Consider the following 24,408-nt stretch of genomic DNA (forward strand, 5'->3'; position numbering starts at 1 on the left):
GATTCAATCAGATTAACAAACATCAGGTAATTCACTCTAAGCTAAGTAATGCACATGTATTCTTGGGAAGAAATGAAGAACACTGGATGACTTAGGATTCATGTGGTAGGCATACTCAACTGCAGTAGCCCAAAGGAATTCCTAAGTTGAATGTGCGCTGACACGGAATACGCATTTTACGTTCTTGAACAGTTATATCTTGTTCCTTTGTAAAACTTCCCTGTGCCTCACAAATTCAGAAGGATGGCCAGATGTGAAGTAACTCAGGGTTCCTCTAGACCTGTTTGTCTCCTGGACTCCCCATTTATGCAGGCCAGTTTGACTCCTTAGACCAGTCAGTTTTTCAGGAAGAATGCAAGGAAGGCTCCAAATATCTTTTCTATTCATTCTCAATACATCTACATACTAGTAGTCTCAGAAATAACCTTGCTAAGGTTAACATGTATTTGCTAGATGATCTGTATGTAACCTGACAAATCATTATAAATAAATATTAAAATTTAAAACTCAACCACACGAGTTATTTATAATATAGTCAGGTACACAAAGCAAAAGACTAGTTTAAATACCATTTAAGTATAGGGCAATATATAATTAATTCTCAAATGAGTGGCACAGATAACATTTGGAACTATGGTTCCAAAGGAGGGAACAAGGTTAAGGAATTATTTGGGGATGTTATTACTTTTTCAAAAATATCTAAACTTGTAAAGCAAGAATAACATTTATCACCTTTAACATTTCAATTAAAGATAAAACATCTCTATGGGCAGCCCCGGTGGCCCAGCAGTTTCGTGCCGCTTTCAACCCAAGGTGTGATCCTGGAGACCTGGGATCGAGTCCCACATCAGGCTCCCTGCATGGAGCCTGCTTCTCCCTCTGCCTGTGTCTCTGCCTCCTCTCTCTCTTTCTCTCTCTCTCTCTCTCTCTCTGTGTCTGTCATGAATAAAATCTTAAAAAAAAAAGATAAAACATCTCTAATTTATAATTTTTTCCCACAAACCAACCAGTTACAAATGGAAAATGTTCTCATTCTGTCTCTATAACCTGGTATCAACTGGCTATATGGCTAATCCATTTTTAAAATCTGAACTGTGGGGGATCCCTGGGTGGCTCAGCAGTTTCGCGCCTGCCTTTGGCCCAGGGCGCGATCCTGGAGTTCCGGGATCCGGTCCCGCGTCGGGCTCCAGGCATGGAGCCTGCTTCTCCCTCTGCCTGTGTCTCTGCCTCTGCCTCTCTCTCTCTATGTCTATCATGAATAAATAAATAAAATCTTTAAAAAAAAATCTGAACTGTGACTTAAATCCATAGGAAATGACAGTAAGTACCAAGCTCCAACTTTGATATCTAGTGACAGAGCCATTTGCCACCCAGCTTCAAAGGACTAATGAGAAAATGTTGGCACACATCTCTCTCTCTCCCAGTACACAAGCAGATGACTTCCTCGGGAGGATTTTTTTTTTCCACTTATCAATTGTGAAAACAACTATTTGTGTAAGGCAGTTAGTTCTAGATAGCAACAACAAGACTCAGTGTCAAAGGAATTTCTAATCCTTGAGGAAATACACCATTTAAATGGCCAGTTAGAGGAACTGTGTTTTATGCAGTTAATTAGCTTCTCTTTCCACCTTTTTTGGTGATTTGTCTCTGGGGATCATTAAAGAAGCCTTTTGGAGAATTCAGCTTTCATTACCTCCTTTGTGACCTTTGAAGGTCACCACACAGCTAGCATCTTCAGCTGACCAGATCTTCAGCTGGGCATCCATTCCCCCACTCAGAACCACAAGGCCTGATGGGAAAAACCTGCAACAATTCACATCAAACACATGTCCTTCCAAAACTCTCTGGAAAAACAAAAGAAAATTCCATGCTAGTTCTCTTGTCCATCCCCCGATATTCTCTTACCTCTCATATCCTTGGTCCCTGAAATGAAATGTCTACATGCTATACCTACATGCTGGGTTTTAAAACTATGGAAGTTCAAAAGGATCTCTTTAGCTCATTTGTATACCAGGTAGTGTTCTAAGATCTGTTAACTCCCTTTCCTGTAGCTTTGCCTACAGATGCTATGGATTTGAACTCCAAGGTTCTAACAGCCATCCTTAAGTCTAGTTCTACATATAAGGAGCTGAGGAGGCTTCAGGACTCCTTTACTCACCTCTTCTTAAAATCCTCTGTATAGGTTGGAGAGGCTTAGCCATATAATCAGTATAATAACCTAGCTAATCTGTCTTAGTAACTGATCACTGAAGGCAGTTCATACCAAGGGACCACCCACTTAGACATTCACTGGCCTGGCTTTTCCACTGTTCCAGCCCTAATCAGTTCTGGCAAATCAAGATTGAGGATGGTTCTGAGACTAACAAATGGGAAAACAAAGACCAATTGAAGTGCAGTGGTCCTATAAATTTAGAATGCACCACTCTTCTTCAGTGACCCAGTCTAAGGCTTCTCAGACCACCTTCCAGGTATAAGACCCTAAAAACATATCCAAAGTCTTTACTCTGAGCTCGCCATTGGAAGCCTGCCAGATCTTCATGGTCCCATCAGTGCTAGAAGACACACCAAGGCCGCCTCCACTGGAAATGTCCAGGCATGTTATCTGTTCAAGACAAGATAACTGGTGTTATAAATTATGAAATGCTCTTTTTCCCCTAAATTATGTTAAAGATCTCCCCTGTTTCACACTCCTCCAAGACTTCAAGCCTATGCTTTCCAGCACGAAGGACATGTGTTTACATGTGAAGGTTTGAGGTGTTATCCATCTCCTAACAAGGCTAGTTAGTGCCAACACCTCTTATTTCTCAAAACATAAAGATGTTCTTGTAATCATCTATAGTCTCTTGCTTCAACTAAAAATGTTTTACTCTCCCCATATCAGTTCTATCATTTCCATCTTTTGCTGTTTAAAAATTAAGATACCAGGGCAGCCCAGGTGGCTCAGTGATTTAGCGCCGCCTTCAGCCCAGGGCGTGATCCTGGAGACCCGGGATCGAGTCCCATGTCGGGCTCTCTGCATGGAGCCTGCTTCTCCCTCTGCCTGTGTCTCTGCCTCTCTCTCTCTCTCTCTCCCTCGCTCCCTCTCCCTCTCTGTGTCTCTCATGAATAAATAAATAAAATCTTAAAAAAAATTTTTTTCCTTAAAAAAAAAAACAATCAAAAAACAAAAAACTAACATGTACTAGAAGGAGATTCAAGGAAAAGCAAAGATGTTTCCAATTTACTACTTTACATTCCCTCTCAAGTTCTAATTGCATGTATATGTGTATTTCAGAATAAGTAACAAAAAATTCTGATTCACTTATGCAGTTCCAACACTGGCAACCACTTCATGCATAAGCAATCATACACATGCATACATAACATCATTTTTATTAAAAAATACCCAGCTGCAAATATTCCAGAAATGTAGGACTGAGATATGTAATCCCAGGCACATTCTCAATACAATGATTCCCATAATACCTAAATTATTAAGGGAAAAGTAGGGTAGGCTTCAATTATCCAACCTTCTAGGGACACCTGGGTAGCTCAGTGGTTGAGTGGTTGTAGCCTTTGGCTCAGGTCGTGATCCAGAGTCCTGGGATTGAGTCCTGCATTGGGCTCCCTGCAGGGAGCCGGCTTCTCCCTCTGCCTATGTCTCTGTCTCTCTCATGAATAAATAAAATCTTAAAAAAAAAAATTAACCAACGGGGATCTCTGGGTGGCTCAGGGGTTTCGCGCCTGCCTTTAGCCCAGGGCACGATCCTGGGACTCCAGGATCGAGTCCCGCGTGGGGCTCCAGGCTTGGAGCCTGCTTCTCCCTCTGCCTGTGTTTCTGCCTCTCTCTCTCTCTCTCTCTCTGTGTGTCTATCATAAATAAATAAATAAATCTTTAAAAAATCATAAAAAAAATTATCCAACATTCCATTTTTCTTTGTTCTAGCTAGTTGACCCACATCGACTACGTTTGGTAAGAATTAAAGGGATTAAAAAAAGGAACCAAAGGGATAATCTGTCAACTCTAATACTTTCTAAGACTTTTTCTTTTTTTTTTTTCCTTAAGACTTTTTCTTCTTTATTTTGGTTCCTCAGAATAAAAGTACTGTTTTGTTTTTTTGTTTGTTTGTTTGTTTGTTTAAGATTTGTTTATTTGGGACAGCTGGGGTGGCTCCGCGGTTTGGCGCTGCCTTTAGCCCAGAGCGTGATCCTGGAGACCTGGGATGGAGTCCCACGTCAGGCTCTCTGCATGGGGCCTGCTTCTCCCTCTGTCTGTGTCTCTGCCTCTCTCTCTCTGTGTCTCTCATGAATAAATAAATATAATCTTAAAAAAAAAAAAAGATTTGTTTATTTGAAAAGAGTATGTATGTGTACGCCCCTGCAGGGGGAGGGGCAGATGGAGAGAAAGAATCCTCAGGCAGACTCCCTGCTGAGTGTAGACCTGATGGGCTTGATCGCACAACCCAGAGATTATGACCTAAACTGAAATCAAGAGTCAGACGCTTAGGCAACTGAACCACCCTGGAATAAAAGTACTATTAACTTAATCGTGGATCCTTTAATTTTAAGGATTATGACAATTAATTATATCATGTTTTGTCATCATTTATAAAACATTTCCAAATACATTATATCATTTGATCTTCATAATAATTCCATTCTGCTCCTAGCTTACCATTGCTGGGTATTGAAGACACGGAGGTTAATGTGACATTCTATCTGACAATGCCTTCACATTTTAGTACAGGAGTACCCATCTCTCAGATCTTTCTTCCTTCTCCAAATCATACTACCACCCTAATATTGGGCCTTAAATCTGACTATTAGTATTGTCAATTAACTTTTCTTTCTTTCTTTCTTTCTTTCTTTCTTTCTTTCTTTCTTTCTTTCTTTCATTTATTTTATTTTATTTTATTTTATTTTATTTTATTTTATTTTATTTATTTTATTTTATTTATTTTTTTATTGGTGTTCAATTTACCAACATACAGAATAACCCCCAGTGCCCGTCACCCATTCACTCCCACCCCCCGCCCTCCTCCCCTTCTACCACCCCTAGTTCGTTTCCCAGAGTTAGCAGTCTTTACGTTATGTCTCCCTTTCTGATATTTCCCACACATTTCTTCTCCCTTCGCTTATATTCCCTTTCACTATTATTTATATTCCCCACATGAATGAGAACATATAATGTTTGTCCTTCTCCGACTGACTTACTTCACTCAGCTGTCAATTAACTTTTCAACTCTATGTCTGGCTCTCCAACTACATGACAAGCTGTGTCAGAAAAATGTCCAGAACTTTTTTTTTGAAAGATTTTATTTTTAAGTAATATCTATACCCAATGCAGGGCTTAAACTTATAACCCTGAGATCAAGAGTTCCATGTTCTATTGACTGAGCAAGGCAGGAGCCTGTCCAGCATTTTCTTAACACATTCATAGACTGTGTACATAGTGACCACTCAATAAATACCAAACGACAGCAGTTTGGTAATAAGAATGAAGTATCTTAACAACAGTAGGTAGGTGAGTAAAGCCATTTAACCCATATCAATAAAAGCAACTACTGTCCCAATTTGCAGGGCCCCAGAAACAAGACATTTAATTAAACACCTTTCTACTCACTCTGAAATAGATTTTTTTAAAAAAGATTTTATTTATTTATTCATGAGAGACACACACACACACACACACACAGAGAGAGAGAGAGAGAGAGAGAGAGAGGCAGAGACACAAAGAGAGAAGCATGCTCCATGCCCAACGTGGGACTGGATCCTAGGTCTCCAGGATCATGCCCTGGGCCAAAGGCAGGCACCAAACGGCTAAGCCACCCAGGGATCCCCAACTCTGAAATAGATTTAATCCATAAAGCAACATAGTTCAATTTTTCTGGTGCTATCAGATGCCAGTTAGGCATCTACCTTTGGCTCTATAGTGGTTACAGCAAACTTAACATGTTCAAAACAAAACTCTCATTTCCCCTTGCTTCACACCAATACAACTAGTTGACTTTAATTAGTAAATGGCACCACAATTTATCCACTTCTTTGGAAATTTTTGGAATCATCCCAACTCCTCATTTTCTCTCACATCTCATATTCAAGTCATTAGCAAATACTGTTTGGTCCCATACCCCAAAAGGGTAGGCACTACACCACAGTTTTATTCATTGCTGGAGTCCTAGTGCCCAGAGTACCTGGATTATGGTAGGAGATTAATAAATAGATAAATTGCCTAATAATGAACTAAAAAAGAGGAAAGGAGAATAAGAAATAGAAAAGGGGCACAATTGGGCGCCTGGGTGGCTCAGTGGTTGAGTGTCTGCCTTTGGCTCAGGTTGTGATCCCAGGGTCCTGGGATCAAGTTCTGCAGCAGGCTCCCCAGGGGGAGCCTGCTTCTCCCTCGGTCTCTCATGAATACATAAATAAATAAATAAATAAATAAATAAATAAATAAATAAATAAATATTTTAAAATATTTATTTATTAAAAATAAATAAGTAAATATTCATTCATTCATGAGACACACACACACACACACACACACACACACACACACAGAGGCAAGACAAAGGCAGAGGGAGAAGCAGGCTCCACACAGGGAGCCTGATGTGGGACTCGATCCCGGGACTCAGGGATCACGACCTGAGCCAAACGCAGTGGCTCAACCGCTGAGCCACCCAGACATCCCAAATAAATAAAATCTTAAAAAAAAAAAAAAAAAAAAAAGACTCTCCAAAATTTTTTTAAAAGGGCACAATTAATAATTCTTAAAAATGACCTACTTCTCTCAACTATTCTCAAAACAAGTAAATTTGGGGGCACCTGGCTGGCCCCATTGGTAGAGCTTGTGACTCTTGATCTCAGGGGTGTGAGTTCAAGCTCGATGTTACTTTAAAAAAAAAGTAAATTTAATTTTAAAATGTTGAATGTTATATGTATTATATACTATATTCTTACAATAAAATAAGCTGGAGAAAAGAAAAAAAATGACCTATTTCTCAAAAGGTTTTCCCAACTATGCCAACAAGTTTATCACTTCCTCCCTAGTCTACAGCACTATGTTCTTATATTGCAGTGGTTGTCAATCAGGGACAAATTAGCTCATTACACTGGGTCATGTCTGGAAACATTTTTAGTTGTCACAATTGGGGAACATCCCCCCACAATAAAGAATTACCCAGCTCAAAATGTCAATAGTGCATGGTTGAGAAACTTTGAACTGTTCTATTATATCCCCTCAGTTAACATAATATGGTCCCTGGAGGGGACAGGGATATTGTCACCTTACCTGTTTTACATATCTTTGCAGTCCTAATTCCTAGATCTAAAAAGTAATTGAATCTGAATAATCCAGTTCTTCCAAAGTGACAGAACACTGAAGAGTAGATTTTAGGTCATACCAGGTATCTCCTTTCTCCAAATATTTATTAAAGAGGAAAAGAAACTAACATTTATTAAATAGCTATTATGTACCAGATGTGTAACAGACACTACCCTCATATAATACCCTCAAAGATCTGTAAGAAAGGTATTATTTCTATTTTTCTTTCTGAGGTTTAAGAAGTGATTAAGTAATATCCCATGGTGACACAACGGGGCCAGGATGCAAACCTAGGTCAGAGTGTAAGGATCTATTTCTTAGTTACAGCAAAAAAAAAACAAAAAAAAAAACAAAAACAAAAACAAAAAAAAACAGATCAATGGGATAATCCTAAATATTGGATAAATATGACAATTCAAGTGAGTGAGATAAAGGATGGATTACTTTACAGTGCCTTGATATGCTAGTCATTTCAAAAAGAATTAAGTTTGATCCCTACTTTTTTTTAAGATTTTACTTATTTGAGAGTTACAGAGAAAGAGAGAGAGAGAGAGAGAGAACACAGTGGGGTAAGGAGGAGAGGGAGAAGCAAACTCTCCACTGAGCAGGAAGCCGAAAGCGAGGCTTGATCCCAGGACCCTGAAATCATGACCAGAGCCAAAGGCAACCACTTAAGGCCACCAAGGTGCCCTATTAGATCCCTACTTTAAAGCAAATAACAAAAATAAAGTTTGAAATATATATTAAAAAAAACAGGGATCCCTGGGTGGCGCAGCAGTTTAGCGCCAGCCTTTGGCCCAGGGCGCGATCCTGGAGACCTGGGATCGAATCCCACGTCGGGCTCCCGGTGCATGGAGCCTGCTTCTCCCTCTGCCTATGTCTCTGCCTATCTCTCTCTCTCTCTGTGTGTGTGACTATCATAAATAAATAAAAATTAAAAAAAAAAAAGAATTTCTTCACAAAAAAAAGAGAGAAAAATAAATTAAAAAAAAATAAAAAATAAAAAATAAAAATAAAAAATAAAAAAACATAAAAATTCAAAGAAAATACTATAATTTTATTTAATACTTATTATTTTAATACTTATATCATGCTTATTATGTTTCAGACCAAATTCTGTTTCAATCCCTGTAACAATCCTATGAGATATGTTGTATGTTATATGTATTATATACTATATTCTTACAATAAAATAAGCTGGAGAAAAGAAAAAAAAATGACCTATTTCTCCAAAGGTTTTTCCAACTATGCCAACAAGTTTATCACTTCCTCCCTGGTCTTCAGTACTACGTTCTTATATTGCAGTGGTTGTCAACCAGGGACAAATTAGCTCATTACATTGGGTCATGTCTGGAAACATTTTTAGTTGTCACAATTGGGGAACAGCCCCCCACAATAAAGAATTACCCAGCTCAAAATATCAATAGTGCATGGTTGCAAAACTGATCTGTTCTATTATCTTTTATTTTACAAATAAAAAAATCTGTAACATAGAGATTAAGCACCCAGCCTAAGGTCACAGTAAATGGCAGAACCAAAATTCAAATTCAAGGAGTCAAATCCAATGAGTATCTCTAGAGTCTATGCTCTTACTCATTATGCTGTGCAATTAAAAGTGAATATATATATATATAAGGGCAACTGAGTAGCTCAGTTGGTTAAGTGTCTGACTCTTGATTTCAGCTCAGGTCATGATCTCAGGGTTGTTAGATCGAGCCCCACACTGGGCTTCTTCGTGCTGGATATTGAGCCTGCTTAGGATTCTCTCTCTCCCTTTGCCCCTCCCCTACCTCTCTCCCTCTCTTAAAAAACGGGGGGGGGGGGGACACTTACTTGCTTGGCTCAGTGGTTGAGCATCTACCTTTGGCTCAAGTTGTGATCCCGGGGTCCTGGGACCGAGTTCTGCATCAGCTCCCCGCAAGGAGCCTGCTTCTCCCTCTGCCTATTCTCTCTGCCTCTCTCTGTGTATCTCTCATGAATAAACAAATAAAATCTTAAAAAAAAAAAAAAGAGTGACTATATATGAAATCACGGGCTACCCTAAGCAAGATGCCATAAATAGTTACCATAAAGGAACAGATTGATGGGTTTTATTATCTACATATATTAAATATCTGTATGTCAAGATACAAACAAACAATAATAAACAATAAGCAAGAAGAAACTATCTGCAAAATATATGGCAAAGGGTCAATACCTTTAATATGAGAGCTCTTACCAATAAAGAAAAAAATTCACTTAGAAAAATGAGCAAATGACACAAAGAGTGGCCAGTAAATATATGAAAAAGTGGTCATCCGTGATTAATCAAAGGAACACAAATTGAAATAACAATGAAATACGATCTCTCAAACTGATAAAACTTAAGAAAAAAACATTGAATACTCAGTATTGATAAAGAATGTCAAGTCAGATTGGTAGAAAAGCTAAAGAGTAAAAAAAGCCTTTTTAGTCAATGGACAGGGCCCACTTGTAGGTCAATCAATCAAAAAATTCAGTTAAAGGGAAGCTGGGGGGCTCAGTGGTTTAGTGCCGCCTTCAGCCTAGGGCGTGATCCTGGAGACCCAGGTTAGAGTCACACATCAGGCTCCCTGCATGGAGCCTGCTTCTCCCTCTGCCTATGTCTCTGCCTCTCTCTGTAGCTCTCATGAATAAATTAATAAAATTAAAAAAAAATTCAGTTAAAGTAGCAAATAATAAAAAATAATATATATATATCCATATTTTAACTCAAATATATAAATGTACATAAAATTCACTAATCTTTTCATTAGTCTATTGATCTCTGCAAGGAAGTTTCACCTTGACTTTCTGTAATAAACTACTAACCGAAAGGCATAATTCATAACTTGATTTCTTTAAAGCAAGGTAAATCTTTAGTCACATTTATAAAGCAATCTAAGAGTAAAAATTCACCTAGGATTTAAGAAGAAAAATCTTTTCCCTAACATCTTGCATTTATTTTGTCCACATATACTATTATGGCAGTTTTTTAGAAATGTATGTATTTTAGAGAGAGCATGAGGAGAGGAAGGGGCAGAGGGAGAAGATGAGAGAGAATCTCAAACAGACTCCGCATTGAGCCAGGAGCCTGATGCTGGGCTCGATCCCAAGATGCTGAGATCGTGATCTGAGCTGAAATCAAGAGCCAGATGCTCAACAGACTGACCCACCCAGGTGCCCCTATTTTAACAGTTTTTTAAAAACCTCTTCTTTATCAAGTCTTTACAAAGCAATCAATGTAGTTTTTTTTTTTTTTTTAATTTATTAATGAGAGACACAGAGAAAGAGGCAGAGACATGGGCAGACAGAAAAGCAGGCTCCTCGAAGGGAGCCCAACGTGGGACTTGATCCCTGGACCCCAGGATCACGTCCTGAGCTGAAGGCAGACACTTAATTGCTGAGCCACTCAGGTGTTCCTCAATTTAGTTTTCAAAGATATAATCACTCTTCCTTTTCATATTCATACTACATTGGTTTACCATATTTAATTAACATAATTTCAAAAACAATGTAACTGATACTATAACTTATTCTTGGTGATCAGTTGACTTAACCAGTATTGTCAGCAGTATACAGATCTCAGAGAAGAGCTTATAAGCTGTAAATGTGCTGTGAGATCAGTCAGTACATTTTACACAGAAAATGCAGAGCAAGTTACTTCAATAAATTAGTTAAGTCAAAGTCAGTGAGAATATACCAAAAGACTTAAAATTTGCATTCCCTGGACTCAGCAACTCTATTTTATAAATGTATTCTAATTTCTTCCTATCTTTCTGAGTAAAGGGTTAGCTATATTATCAAAATATGAAATCAGGAATACCTGAAAAATATCTGAAAGTCCAAGTAATATAAGACTGGAAAAATGAATTGTCATAAAATGATACAGTGGAATACTATGCAGCTCTTAAAGGAATATGTAGAAAGATGATATAAAATGATGTAAATAATATATTATTAAGGAATAAAAAGCAAGTTATAAAACAGCATGTACTATAAAAGCCTATTTTGGTAAAATATTTAAAGAAAAAGACAGAGAATTAACTGAAATAGAAAGCTTAGCATGAAAAAAAAAAGCTTAGCATGGTGCAGACACATAATAGACAATCAATAAATGTTAGCTATTACTACTATAATTATTATTAATATAGACTTTGTAACAAAAGTTCACAATAGTTATCTTTAGGTTGTAAAATATGAGTGATTTTCCACCTTTTTGTATTTCCTAAATTTTCATCACTAAATCTACAGCTGTTTTGTACTAAGGATAAAAATAGCTACTTTGTAAAATATACCATACAATAAGAAATGGAAGCCTTTAATATTATCAGTTTATCCACATATTTCCCATTTATGTTTCCAAAAAGATCATGGTAGTCGAAAGGGCATTATCACAAAGACCTCTGAAAATTATTCCTCAATATGCTGTACTTGGAATTTTGAGAAAATGTCCCTGTCCCGTAGGCAATGAGACAGAAAAAATGAGCAGTGACGAATTATACAAACACAGCTGCTATCACTCTCCAAAAGCCATTATGCAGCTCTGCTAAAACATAAATAAGTAAACTTCAGACCATTCCATTCTCTAAGATTACCAGTGAGTCGATTTGTATACATATTCTATGTGGGCCCAAATACCAGTTTGGCCAAACATATCACACTTCTATGGTACCTTAACAATACACAGTAAATGAAATACTATTAATTATGAATATGTTTATAGCTCTCAAGCAGATAAAATGAAAAACTAACATGCTATTATATTCTCTGCTCATTTTATCAAAATACTCACACTCTTTGCATGAATTCTGGAAAAAGTAGTGTACGGTGCCAAAAACTTCGAGGATGCATTTTCCTTTGGACAAGAAATATGAATGCTTTTCTAAACAGAGAGGATAAAAAAAAAAAAAAAAAATAGAGAGGATAAGATGAAATTCATCAGTAAAGTTACTGCAATGGAATGAAAGGTTCTTAAAGAAAATATTAGGATGATAGGAAATTCCCATTTTTTAAATGTACCCTCTCTAATCCTCCACCAGCTCACGACACTATCACTCCAATATAGATTAATCAGCAGCCCTTTTACTGCAGAGGGCTGCAACGTAATTTAGTATTGCTTAGCTGCCATTATCCTTTTATAATAAGTAAACTCTCATAGAAGACAAACTAACAGTAAGATACAAATGACAAATATGAGAGTATTAATTTTTATTTATTTAGAGCATTAGTTTTTATTTTTTTAAAGATTTATTTATTTATGATAGACATAGAGAGAGAGAGAGAGAGGCAGAGACGCAGGAGGAGGGAGAAGCAGGCTCCATGCTGGGAGCCTGACGCGGGACTTGATCCTGGGACTCCAGGATCACGCCCTGGGCCAAAGGCAGGTGCTAAACCGCTGAGCCACCCAGGGATCCCCATAGAGCATTAGTTTTTAAAAGAAAATCTAATATCAATACTTTCAACTAGCAGTGGGGCAAGGAACAGCATTAAAAGATAGGAGGAAACAGCACCAGACTTCAAGTCTAGGACCTAAAAGACCAGTCTAAAAGTAAACTTAATGCCTGTAGGAATTTTTAGAAAAAAAATGTTAGACTACTAACATCTATAGTTACCAGAGGAAATTGGTAAATTAGGTAAATCATGGTACACTTACACATGAGCAGTCCCTGGTCAGGCTTGCAGTGATAACTCCTACCTAGGACTTAAACTGACTGCTCATTGCCCACAGCTGTATTAATTCCCCATGTGTTTTGCTAGCCATTTTAACATTTCAGCTACTGAAGCAAGAAAACACTGGTGACATAGTAGGAAATCATACCTAGAAAAAGATATTAGGTTCAGGTGATATGACTTGCACACGGCAGCCTTTGTAACCATTCAACATTAAGTATGTTGGGGTCTCAAGGTAGCATATACAGAGGCATAAAAGGCCTGGTAAACCCTTCAGGAATTCCTGCAATATGACAGTCCTTTAACCTAATGCCAGAATACCAACACCACCACCTACGTGTCTATCTCCTATGGGAAGCTACTCACCAAATGGCCCCTAACCTGTTATCTTTGCAGCAGTACTTCAAAGTTGCTAGAAATTCTGCTGCATGGTGAAAATGTCTTCAAAATTTTCTAAACCTCATTCTAAGACTAATCTATACACAGCAAACACAGGTTCTCAGTTCTTTAGGAAGAACAGTTTCAAAATAATAACATTCTCATCACTAAAAATCAAAATGCTCTTATTACAAGTCTTCTACTACTTTAAAAAGACAGTAAGATTATCTGTTTATACCAATAGCACTTTCTTAGCCAGCATATTCATATGTGGCTGCCTGCAGGCTTTTCATTAAACAAGTTTTTGCTTCTCACCATATGACAAAGCCCATACAGCTGCAAGAGAGTTGACCTGGATTTGGAATTGCCTCCTGTAGCCAAAACTAAAGTATCAGCTAAACTCTCCTGGCTTAAATATTCCTACCAGTAAGGAAGGATTCAAGGAACTTCAAGAACTTAGTGTTCAGGCATCTGTAAAAATTGGGTTTGTTCTCAGACTTCATTTCTTTTTTTTTTTTTTTTAAGATTTTATTTATTTATTCATGAGAGACACAGAGAGGGAGAGGGAGAGAGGAAGAGAGAGAGAGAGAGAGAGGCAGAGACACAGGCAGAGGGAGAAGCAGGCTCCATGCAGGGAGCCCGACATGGAACTCGATCCCAGGTCTCCAGGATCAGGCTCTGGGCTGAAGGCGGTGCTAAATCACTGAGCACCCAGGCTGCCCAGAAGACTTCATTTCTTTGGGACTAATTATGTGAAAGACTTCAAGAATCAGTAGTTTTCTCCTGCTTGCCAATTAAGCAAATCAACCTTTAATCCATAAACAAACTATGAAAGAAGAGAAAATGTTGAACTACCTTCCAATATCAGCAGTAGAGAATCATGCTGTTAATGAAAATATTTTAATGAAAAGCTGTAGAAGATATCAAAACATAAAATTCAGGGCAGGGGTGGTGGAAGGAGTGTGAGCATTCCACTCTAAGATAAAATTCACATTTTGTCCTCCAGGATTAAGTATTTAAGCATAATTTACTGTTCAATAGAACAATGCAGCAACATCAAATAGCAAAGTGACTCACGGCAATTAGGAAACAAATGCATTTGCAACCATAAGCACTAATTGTTTTACTCAGCAGGTACAAAGCAGAAATTAGCAATGAATTTGGAAGAGATAAGGATTGTATTAGGGCCTAGGTATGAAGGAAGAAAAGAGGTCAGCACTGAGGCTGTGGATATGGATACTGGCAAAACATTTGGGGAAAATGTAGGCTTGCAAGATAGTGTTCATATTTGGAAGTTTATAGGACTGGTTTCAATTCTGGCATACAGTCTAACTAGCTTTGATTATTGGGGTTAATTGACCTCTCTGAGTCTGTCTGCTTATATGCAAAATGGAAATTTAAAATGTCAATCCCACAAGATTATTATAATAATAATTCACTTTTGTAAGATTTTACAGTTTCATTCATATGCAATCTCACTCCCTGTTAATCAGCCTATACATAGAGTATCATCTCTGTTTTATAGATGAGGAAACTGAGGCTCAAAGAACAAAGTTATTTGGCCAAAATCATATTACTAGTGTCAGAGTTAACTAAAACTTGAACTCAGATCTTCTGACATTTTTCTACAATACCATAGCTGCTTATGAAAAACAAATGCAAAATATATGAAATAACATATAGCCTATTGCCTTGCAGAGGGCAATAAATGAATGTTTAAAATCAGTATCATCTATTCTCATCAGTATACCTGAAATATTTCATAACTAAAAAAAAATTAATTACACAGAAAAGGAGAAAGAAAGAAAGGCTTTGGGAATCATCTCACCCACCAGAGCATACTGATGGCAGAATGTGTAAGGAAAGTCAGATTATGGGTTCTGCAAATATTTAGTTTGGATGTCTACTCACCTCAAGACCAATAAGAAAAACTATTAAGTACTATTAATGTAGGTCTTCCTCAAGGCCTAGCCAAAGGCATTATAAAGGCTACACTGGGGTGCCTGGGTGGCTCAGCAGTTAAGCATTTGCCTTCAGCCCAGGGCATGATCCTGGAGTTCCGGGATTGAGTCCCACATCGGGATCCCTGCATGGAGCCTGCTTCTCCCTCTGCCTGTGTCTCTGCCTCTCTCTGTGTGTGTCTCTCATGAATAAATAAAATCCTAAAAAAAAGGCGGGGGGGCTATACTGTCCAATAATGGTAGATAATGGAGACATTAGATCATTGAGCATTTGAAATGCAGCCAGTACATATGAAGAACTGTATTTTTTATTTTATTTAAAATTTAATTTAAAAACTGATACTTGCCTCAGTTTTTGGAAAACTTTTTAAGTAAATTTGGAACTACTGGGGTATGTGAATCTATATTCTCAACTGTAAATGTATAGAACCTAAATACATTTATCAAGTATTTTCAATAAAAGGAGTCTGAACTGAGATGTGTGATAAATGTAAAATATACACACGATCTAAAAAACTCAATTAAGAAAATAGGAAAGTGCAATATCTCACTAATAATTTGTTAATATTAATTACAGGTTGAAATAATATTTCAGATCTATTATATTAAAAAGTAATTAGTAAAATTAATTTCACCTGTTTCTTTTTAACTTTTTCATGTGGCTCTTAGAAAATTTTAAATTACATATGTGGCTCACATTATTTATCTTATTAGACAGCACTGATACAAGGGAAGAACGCAACTAAAAGTATCTCAAAGTAGGGGGCCCAGACGGCTCAGTCGGTTAAGCATCTGCCTTGGCTGAGGTCATTTCCCAGATCCTGGGATAGAGTCCCACATTAGGCTCCCTGCTCAGTGGGAGGAGTCTTCTTCTCCCTCTGTCTTTGCCTTTCCCCCTGCTTGCCCTCTCTCTCAAATAAATAAATAAAATCTTAAAATAAATAAATAAATGTATCTCAAAGTATATGTAGCTACAAAAGAAAAAAAAAACTCTTACCATTCAAAGGCAGTAAAAATTATTTACTATACAAATAAAGATGATACATATATAAATAATAGTATAAATATTTAAAGTAAATATATAGGTACTACCCTAGTTTTGGACTCAGTGTCATTTACAAGGCATAAAAACCTACCTTGTTTATCTCATTCACAATAAATCCTTCTGAAGCTGTAACTTCTGGAATGCCATCCTGGCCAATTCCTTGACAAGTTAGGCTGCCATACAAAGTTGGTTTCCCTACATAGCACAAAAGAAGCATTTCTCAAGAAAATAATAAGAATTTAATCCTGTTCTCCATGAAGACTCAATTCAGGCATCTGTATAGATGGTATGAAATTGGTTCACGAAAGAAAAAAAGGTTCTTATGTTAAAATGAGGTGAAGTGGAAAAAGCCCTAGCATGGGAACCTAATTTGGGAGGGAATATATGCTCAAGAGCTAAAAACTAGGTACAAAGATTTAAAGACACAGCATTTGTAAGAAAGTTAATAGAGGGGCGCCTGGGTGGCACAGTTAGTTAAGCACCAGACTCTTGGTTTTGGCTCAGGTCATGATTTCAGGGTCATGAGATTGAGCCCTGAGACATGCTCTGTACTCAGTGCAGAGTCTGCTTGAGTTTCTCTCCCTTTCCCTCTTCTGCTGCCCTCATTCTCTCCATCTAAAATAAATGAATGTCTTAAAAAAAGCTACTAGAGTGATCTCAAACTCAGTTTTACTATGAAATAGAATTCTTCCAGAATGAAAGTTGAAGATCATCATGCATATATGCATTTTTCCACAGTATATACACATAATACATAGCCAAGAGTTAACTTTCAGTAATCTAGACAATTTGCTTAAGGAGAACACTACTTTGCAGTGATGGGGGCTAAATAAGACATCCTACACATAAACTGCTCAAGAACATTTGAAAACTATGAACATTGTACAAGGAGTCTGAGCCAAAAGAAACTATGAGGCTCTCTTCTAAGGGTAGTAAATCCCCTTTCTCTACAGGGAAGGCATCGCAATTTGAGCTTATGGATATTACCTGGAGGGTGACAACTCAGCCAGGCCTCCCCTTCATCCTTCCTATGAAGAGAGACAAAAGACTAATTAGGTTCATTCAATGCTGAAAAGGATGCCACTGGTGCAAGGGAGAAAGATTATATAATTTTTAGTCCGGACAGTACATAAGTATGATCTAGCCTAATATCTCATCATCCACTGACAGATTATAAGACAAACTTTATTTAATGAAGAACTAGTCATGGATTAAGTATTTAATACATAGATATCTATTGGTTAAATGAATATTCAAATTATTTCAACAATAAGGAGTTCATTATTCATTTATAAGCTACACAGCTTTGAAAAATCAAGAATGCTTTATATTTAGATATTTATTGGGATTACTGTAAGCTAAGCCCCGTGCTAAGCACTTTGCAAACAGTATCATTAATCTTCACAATTTAACAATATACCTTTTAATATCCCCATGTTAAAGATAAAATTGAGGATCAGAAAAAAAAAATGACTTCCCCAAGGTCACCTAGCTACCCGGAAAGCTAAAACTGAAACATGAGACTAGTACACAATGTCTGCATTCTACCAACTCACACTGACATTTTTTAAAATTTATTTATTCATTAGAAGCACGGGGGGGGGGGGGGGCGGAGGGAGAGGGAGAGAGGGGGAGAGAGAGAGAGAGAGAGAGAGAGAGGGAGAGGCAGAGACACAGGCAGAGGAAGAAGCAAGGCTCCATGCAGGAAGCCCAACACGGAACTCGATCCGGGGTCTCTAGGATCAGGCCCTGGGCCAAAGGCAGGCGCTAAACCGCGGAGCCACCCAGGGATCCCCCTCACACTGACTTTTTACAGGTTTTCGAATGCACTTCCCAATCATCAAAATCCTCATCTCATCACCCTAACACTTTTAGGGTATAGTGAAAAAGACCTACGTTTTTAAGACAAAAGATTGAGTTTCACAGGAACAATCACTTATTGACTGCAAAATCTTGGACATGTTGCTTTCTGATTCCTCTCCTGCATTCTCCCATAGGCACCTTGGCCCTCAGTAAATATCTGTTCTTCCTGCATTACTTATCACACATTCTGTGTAGTAAGCAATGTGTATTTTATTTTAGCTCACATAGTAAAGTGTAATTTTCTGAACTTCAGAAAACTATGCTTTATTCATCTTCACCGTTTCAATTTAAAAAATCCCTTAGTAATAACTATGAACATGAATAATGTTCATAGTTGCCATTCATGGCACTGCCGTACTGATCCTGGTGCACAGAGTAATAACTTACACGGTATCCATCAATCAACGTTTCAAAGAGGTGGTTTGCTGTGCATTCCCAATTAAGCTGTCAGCTTTTTTTTTTTTTTAAGATTTTATTTATTCATGACAGACAGAGACAGAGAGAGAGGCAGAGACAGAGGCAGAGGGAGAAGCAGGCTCCATGCAGGGAGCCCGACGTAGGACTCAATCCCGGGTCTCCAGGATCACGCCCTGGGCTGAAGGCGGCGCTAAACCGCTGATCCACCCGGGCTGCCCCAAGCTGTCAGCTTCTTGAGGGCAGGAGCCACGCTTTAAATTTAGATTACTCATCTAAACTCTACACGCATAGAGCATGGACATAGTGGGTGTTACACTGTTTCCTGAATAGAAGTGTCCAATATGTCCAACGTACCACTAGGGGTCCAAGGACGATACAAAGATTCCATCATACACTCAAAGACAACGTGGAGGTGGTGAAGTACTAGGACCTGTGAATTGACGACCATTAAATATTTGCTAAACGCCTATGATTTCTCGGCCAAGAGTCTTCCTGCCTACCAGTTTTCCTGTCTTTCTCCAACGCATTGATCCTAGTTCTGATGCTCGGGTCACAATGCACATCTATATGTTCCCTTGGCCTCAGGGCAGCTCTGTTGAGAATGAAAACCATTTGCTACATTGTTGATCCCTCAACAAATGACGAAGGTAATCCCTATCCTGGACCGGGGAAAGCCCTCCTTAACGCAAAGACAACATGCGTTACCCTCCTCCGTCCCAGCTGTGGGCCTTGATTCACCTGAGAGCTTGGGCCCAGTCGCTTTGAATCCTCAAAGGCGCCGCCATCTTAACCCCGCCTCCACCTGCCCGCCTGTTCCGCCCTTTGCCGGAAGTGGGTCGCCAAAGGGGCTTGCGGCGCGGCCTGGGGGCGGGATCTATAGTGAGAGGCCACCAATGAATATGCGCGGCGGACCCGTCTCCTCCCACTTCCGTACTCGGCTTCCCAGCGGCGGCTGGTTTCCGGTCGGGGGCGCGGAAGAGTTCCAACTGCTTGCAAAACGGGGGCCGACGTGCAGAAACGTGCGTCCGAATTCTCGTGTCCAACCTGTTCGGTGAGCACCGCGTACAGCGTCCTTGCGCGGTAAGGCGTAGCAGGCACGGCGTGCGGCTAGCTACCGCGTATGCGCATGCGTTAAAGTAGGAGCGTAGCTGCTGGTGACTTGGACAGTTAAATTTCTCTGCTTTCCATGCCTCTCTCGTCCAGGCCAGCTGCCACCATGTAGCCTGCCCTGATCTTCAAGCATGGGTCTTCCTCTTTTTACTCCAGGAAAGGCTGAAGGCGAGATATGGTGGGGAAAGAGTACCGTAGCATTTATTGAACCCTGTTGTCGTCCATGCACTTTTCGTACATTATCTTATTAATCCTTACATTAATTTTGTGACTTAAGTATCATTAAGGAGGAAGCTAAAAAGATGGTATAGTAAGACATGGTGCTGGATGTCATGTCTTAGAATCCAGGGCACTTTATCTGTACAGTAATAAAAACTCATTGAACGTGGCAGGCTTCTTAACGTCCATTAGCTCATTCAATCATCAACAATCCTGTGAGGTAGACACTATTTTTGAAGAGAGGTTATGAAGTGATTTTTTTTTAAGGTCGCTCAGTGAGTCAGTAACAAGACTAGGTTTCCAATCCCAACCTATTTCCTCTCTCCTTCTTGAGGTTATACTGCCTCCAAAGTAAATGGGTTTTGGGTAGGACTATGGAGTCCTTAAATCCTTGTAAATTTCCCATTGCTTAACATGGCCAACAAGACCTTGCTATGATCAGATACTTTCTCATAGTGCCAGTTTCACTTGTTTTACAGTTCTCCTTATACACTCTTCTCCAGTCATACAGAACTTTAAGTTCCTCTCCTGTATCAAATCCTGTCTTCAACTCCTGACACTGTTTGTCCATTGACTGGGAATATTCCTTCTCCCCATCTCTGGCCAACTTCCTATTCATCCTTCAAGTCTCAGTTTAGAAATCACTTCCTCCAGGAAACCTGCCCTGCCCATCCAACATGTCTGGATTAGGTAGTCCTCCAGTGTGTTCCCAACCTTAGCTATCTATGCACACTGTGTAGTAACATATTTGTTGTCTAGATTGTATACCATTAAGGCAGGAACTAAATTGGGCTTGGTGACTCCTGTATCCTCAATTCTAGCATAGTGCATCATATGGTAGGTACTCAATGATCATTTGTTGAATGAGTCAGACAGACAGGAAAGGCATTAGAGTGCTAATTCTTTTAAAGCCTTTCATGGTGCAATTTGTATAATGGCTGAGGTTATTTCCCTGCAAACCTTTCTCAAGTTCTTTCTATAGGGCACTTTCTGCTGGGTGCTCTGAAGCAGATGATTTTGGCAACACAGTCTGGGCAAATCGACCTCACAATAAGCACTTTCACCTCACAGGCTCATCTCTTGCCCTGGCCCATGCACACACTATTCTACAGCCACACTGAACTCTCCATTCCTCCTATATGTCAAATCCTGCCCATATTTGGGTACTCTGCCAAGTGTTAAACTGTTTTTTTCCCACTATAGGAAAAGGCTGATAGGAGAAAAGAAGAGAGATTAGGAGCATCTTGGTGGTTCAGTGGTTGAATGTCCACCTTTGGCTGAGGTTGTGATCCCAGGGTCCTGGGATCAGGTCCTGCATCATGTTCCCTGCTTAGCAGGGAGCCTGCTGCTTCCTCTGCCTATGTCTGTACCTCTTTCTCTGTGTCTCTCATGCATAAATAAATAAAATCTTTTTTAAAAGAAAAAAAGGATTAGGGCAGCCTGGGTGGCTCAGCGGTTTAGCGCCGCCTTCAGCCCAGGGCGTGATCCTGGAGACCCGGGATTGAGTCCCACGTCGGGCTCCCTGCATGGAGCCTGCTTCTCCCTCTGCCTGTGTCTCTGCCTCTCTCTCTCTCTCTCTCTCTCTGTGTGTGTGTTTCTCATGAATGAATAAATAAATAAAACTTAAAAAAATAAAAATAAAATAAAAAAAATATTAATTCTTTTGGGGTTGATCCAAGACAGCTGCTCCAAAAAGGTGACATTTCATCTAATTCAAATTCCATTAGCAGAATCCATTCAAGCTTATTTAGTGCTGTGCTAAACATTCTCATATACTTTATGTCATTCCATTGAATTCAAACCATTTTGCAGATCTGCTCTCTTGCCAGACCTAATGCTGATGGCACCAAGGTGAATCAGGCCCAGTACCTGTTCTCAAATAAGCTTACAGTCTCCAAGAGGAGACAGATGCATAAATAGGCTATAACAGTGCAGTTTGGTCAGTGTTATTTATAGTAGTGGAACCTCATAATCACATCCCTACTCTGACTTTGCCTTTGTCGATACTCTAGAGACTCCCAAAGATGTCAACTCAAGGCCATACCTGGGCCCGACAGGTGAAGAAGGAGAATGAGGAAGAGGACCCGCTGGACCAGCTGATCTCCCGTTCTGGCTGTGCTGCTTCCCATTATGCAGTACAGGAGTGCATGGCCCAACACCAGGACTGGCGACATTGTCAGCCACAGGTACAGGCCTTCAGGGACTGCATGAGTGAACAACAGGCAAGGCGGCGGGAGGAGCTGCAGAGGAGGAAAGAGCAAGGCAGTGCCCACCACTGAGACCCCAAAACACCTACCCCAGAGAATGGACCTCCAAAAACTAGCATCCAGAGAGACCATGGGAAGAAGTCCTAAACAGTCCAAGTGTGGGCCAAGAGGTATAAAACTCGGGGATTTTCTTTGCCCAAGACTAACGTTGAAAGCCAGGCAGCCATGGGTTTGGACATGACTGCTGTAAAGAGTGTCATATTTTCATTGTGAGATCCCACATATCCTCACCCATCATTTTCTACCAATATTAAGTATTGACTGATACTTGACAAGTAAAACAAAGAGTGGGGTTAAGGGATGTTCTCTTATCCTACATCTTGGATCAGTGTGCCAAGTACTTAACTAATTACATGGATGTTTACTTTTAAAAGTAAATTAACAGTCTAAGTGTAAATTGATTACCTAATCGAGTCTTCATTTATTCATTCATTGGTTCAACACATGACTGGCAAGTTTTTCTAAGACCTTTCCATGTGCCAGGTACTGTGTGAGTGAATAATATGATCTCATGTGATGAATAATAGGATCTCTTCCTTCATGTTACTTAGTCTGGTTTGAGGGATAGAAATAAAATATTAGAATAACTAATTACTAGCTATCATGTAAGTGCCTTTATCTTTCATTAGTTGATGTGGATATTTCATTCAGTCTAATGGAATGAAAACAAATGGGAAAATAACATTGAGTGCCTCTTATATGCCAGACAGATACAGAGTCTGACCTCAACCTGCTCACAACCCAGCAAACACACAATGTTGACCTGATATTTAAAAGGCACATTTAAAAAAAAAAAAAAAAAAGGCACATTTAGGGACTCCTGGGTGGCTCAGGAGCAATCTGCCTTTGAGCGTGATCCCCAGGTTTGGGATTCTTTTTTTTTTTTTTTTAAGATTTTATTTATTTATTCATGAGAGATATAGAGGGAGAGAGAGAGAGGGGCAGAGACACAGGCAGAGGAGATAAGCACGCTCCATGCAGGGAGCCCGATGCAGGACTCAATCCCTGGTCTCCAGGATCAGGCCTTGGGCCAAAGGCAGGCGCTAAATCGCACCCTTGGCCTAAAGGTGGCGCTAAACCGCTGAGCCACCCAGGCTGCCCCAGGTCTGGGATTCTTAACTGACTGAGCCACACAGGCGCCGCAGTGTATATGCCTTTTAGTTAAACATGAAGTCCTTCCGTGATCCTGGAGTCCTGGGATCGAGTCCCACATCGGGCTCCCTGCATGGAGCCTGCTTCTCTCTCTGCCTATGTCTCTGTCTCTCTGTGTATGTCTCTCATGAGTAAATAAGTAAAATCTTTAAAAAAAAAAAAAAAGCACATTTAACATAAAATACAGGTTTTCAGCTTTTAAAAAATGGAGAAGCTATCATGGAGCTTATATTCCTACTTGACAACAATTTACTGGAGCCGAGTAACGATGCCTCTTTTAGGTGGTTGTGTTTTCTAGTTGATAACAGTTGCCATAGCCTCTCATTTTCCTTCCATGGAACTAGGACTGCCCATTCTGTTACTTTTTGCCTAACCCTGTAAGGCATTTGAGAGTAGGAAGGGAGTTGGAAGAGTGACTCCTGCCATAGAAGCTGGAATATAAAGGGGCATATGCTCTCATCAACATCAGTAACATTTCTTGAGCACAGATATATTAGAAGCACAGATCTGAAGTATAGTAGGCCCTAAAACGACTTTCAGTGTTTATGTGGAGGAGAGAAAGAGAAAAGAGGGGAGAAGATATGAGGAATACTAACTTAAAGGAGAATAAAATTCAATTAGAATGGGATGACTGGGTACATATATAGAGAGGTGAATCTCTGTGGGGCACCATCTGTTCATTGCTGTGGGTCATCAGGGAGCAGTGTCTGAGAATCTGAAAGGAGGGAGTTAGTTGGGTTGACCTTTTAATGATGAAGGATACATTACTTCAAGGTCCTGAGATCAAGCCCTGTCTTGGGCTCCACGCCCAGCTCTCACTCCCTCTCTGCCTCTCTCCGCTCTTCCACTCCCAGCTCACTCGCTTGCTCTCTCCCTCTCTAAAAAAAAAAAAAAAACAGTACCTAGAAATCAGTAAGAAGCAAACAGCCCAATTGAAAACTGAACAAAGTTAAATAAAGTAGTATTAGCTACTTCTGTTGACAAAAATTAAAAGTATTTTTTTTTAATTTTTTTATTTATTCATGA

At 39.4% G+C, this 24,408-nt stretch overlaps 2 protein-coding genes across 5 annotated transcripts in view; one reads left to right on the forward strand and one right to left on the reverse strand.

Moving 5' to 3' along the window:
- PAAF1 (proteasomal ATPase associated factor 1) overlaps nucleotides 1-19,823 on the reverse strand; it is a 42,391-nt gene extending 22,568 nt beyond the window's left edge. Inside the window, exons 1-6 of the mRNA XM_038568670.1 lie at nucleotides 19,373-19,823; nucleotides 17,342-17,382; nucleotides 16,446-16,549; nucleotides 12,093-12,182; nucleotides 2,504-2,602; nucleotides 1,694-1,844 (exon numbers count right to left, since the gene is read on the reverse strand). Coding sequence (XP_038424598.1) covers nucleotides 1,694-1,844; nucleotides 2,504-2,602; nucleotides 12,093-12,182; nucleotides 16,446-16,549; nucleotides 17,342-17,382; nucleotides 19,373-19,419 — 532 coding nt within the window. The 5' untranslated portion in view covers nucleotides 19,420-19,823. The remainder of the gene's footprint in view (nucleotides 1-1,693; nucleotides 1,845-2,503; nucleotides 2,603-12,092; nucleotides 12,183-16,445; nucleotides 16,550-17,341; nucleotides 17,383-19,372) is intronic.
- CHCHD8 (coiled-coil-helix-coiled-coil-helix domain containing 8) lies at nucleotides 19,527-23,033 on the forward strand. Of its 4 annotated transcripts, none has more exons than XM_038568680.1 (2): nucleotides 19,527-19,685; nucleotides 21,976-23,033. In XM_038568680.1, the coding sequence occupies exon 2, from the start codon at nucleotides 21,988-21,990 to the stop codon at nucleotides 22,240-22,242; it is 255 nt and encodes an 84-aa protein (XP_038424608.1). In that variant the 5' UTR covers nucleotides 19,527-19,685; nucleotides 21,976-21,987; the 3' UTR covers nucleotides 22,243-23,033. The 4 variants fall into 4 exon arrangements, with proteins under 4 accessions (XP_038424608.1, XP_038424607.1, XP_038424606.1 ...); XM_038568679.1 differs by having other exon boundaries at nucleotides 19,554-19,714; XM_038568678.1 differs by lacking the exon at nucleotides 19,527-19,685 and adding an exon at nucleotides 19,765-19,922.
- Nucleotides 23,034-24,408: the final 1,375 nt, after the last annotated feature.

Source organism: Canis lupus, chromosome 21 (genome assembly GCF_011100685.1).
Source record: "Canis lupus familiaris isolate Mischka breed German Shepherd chromosome 21, alternate assembly UU_Cfam_GSD_1.0, whole genome shotgun sequence".
NCBI lineage: Eukaryota > Metazoa > Chordata > Mammalia > Carnivora > Canidae > Canis > Canis lupus.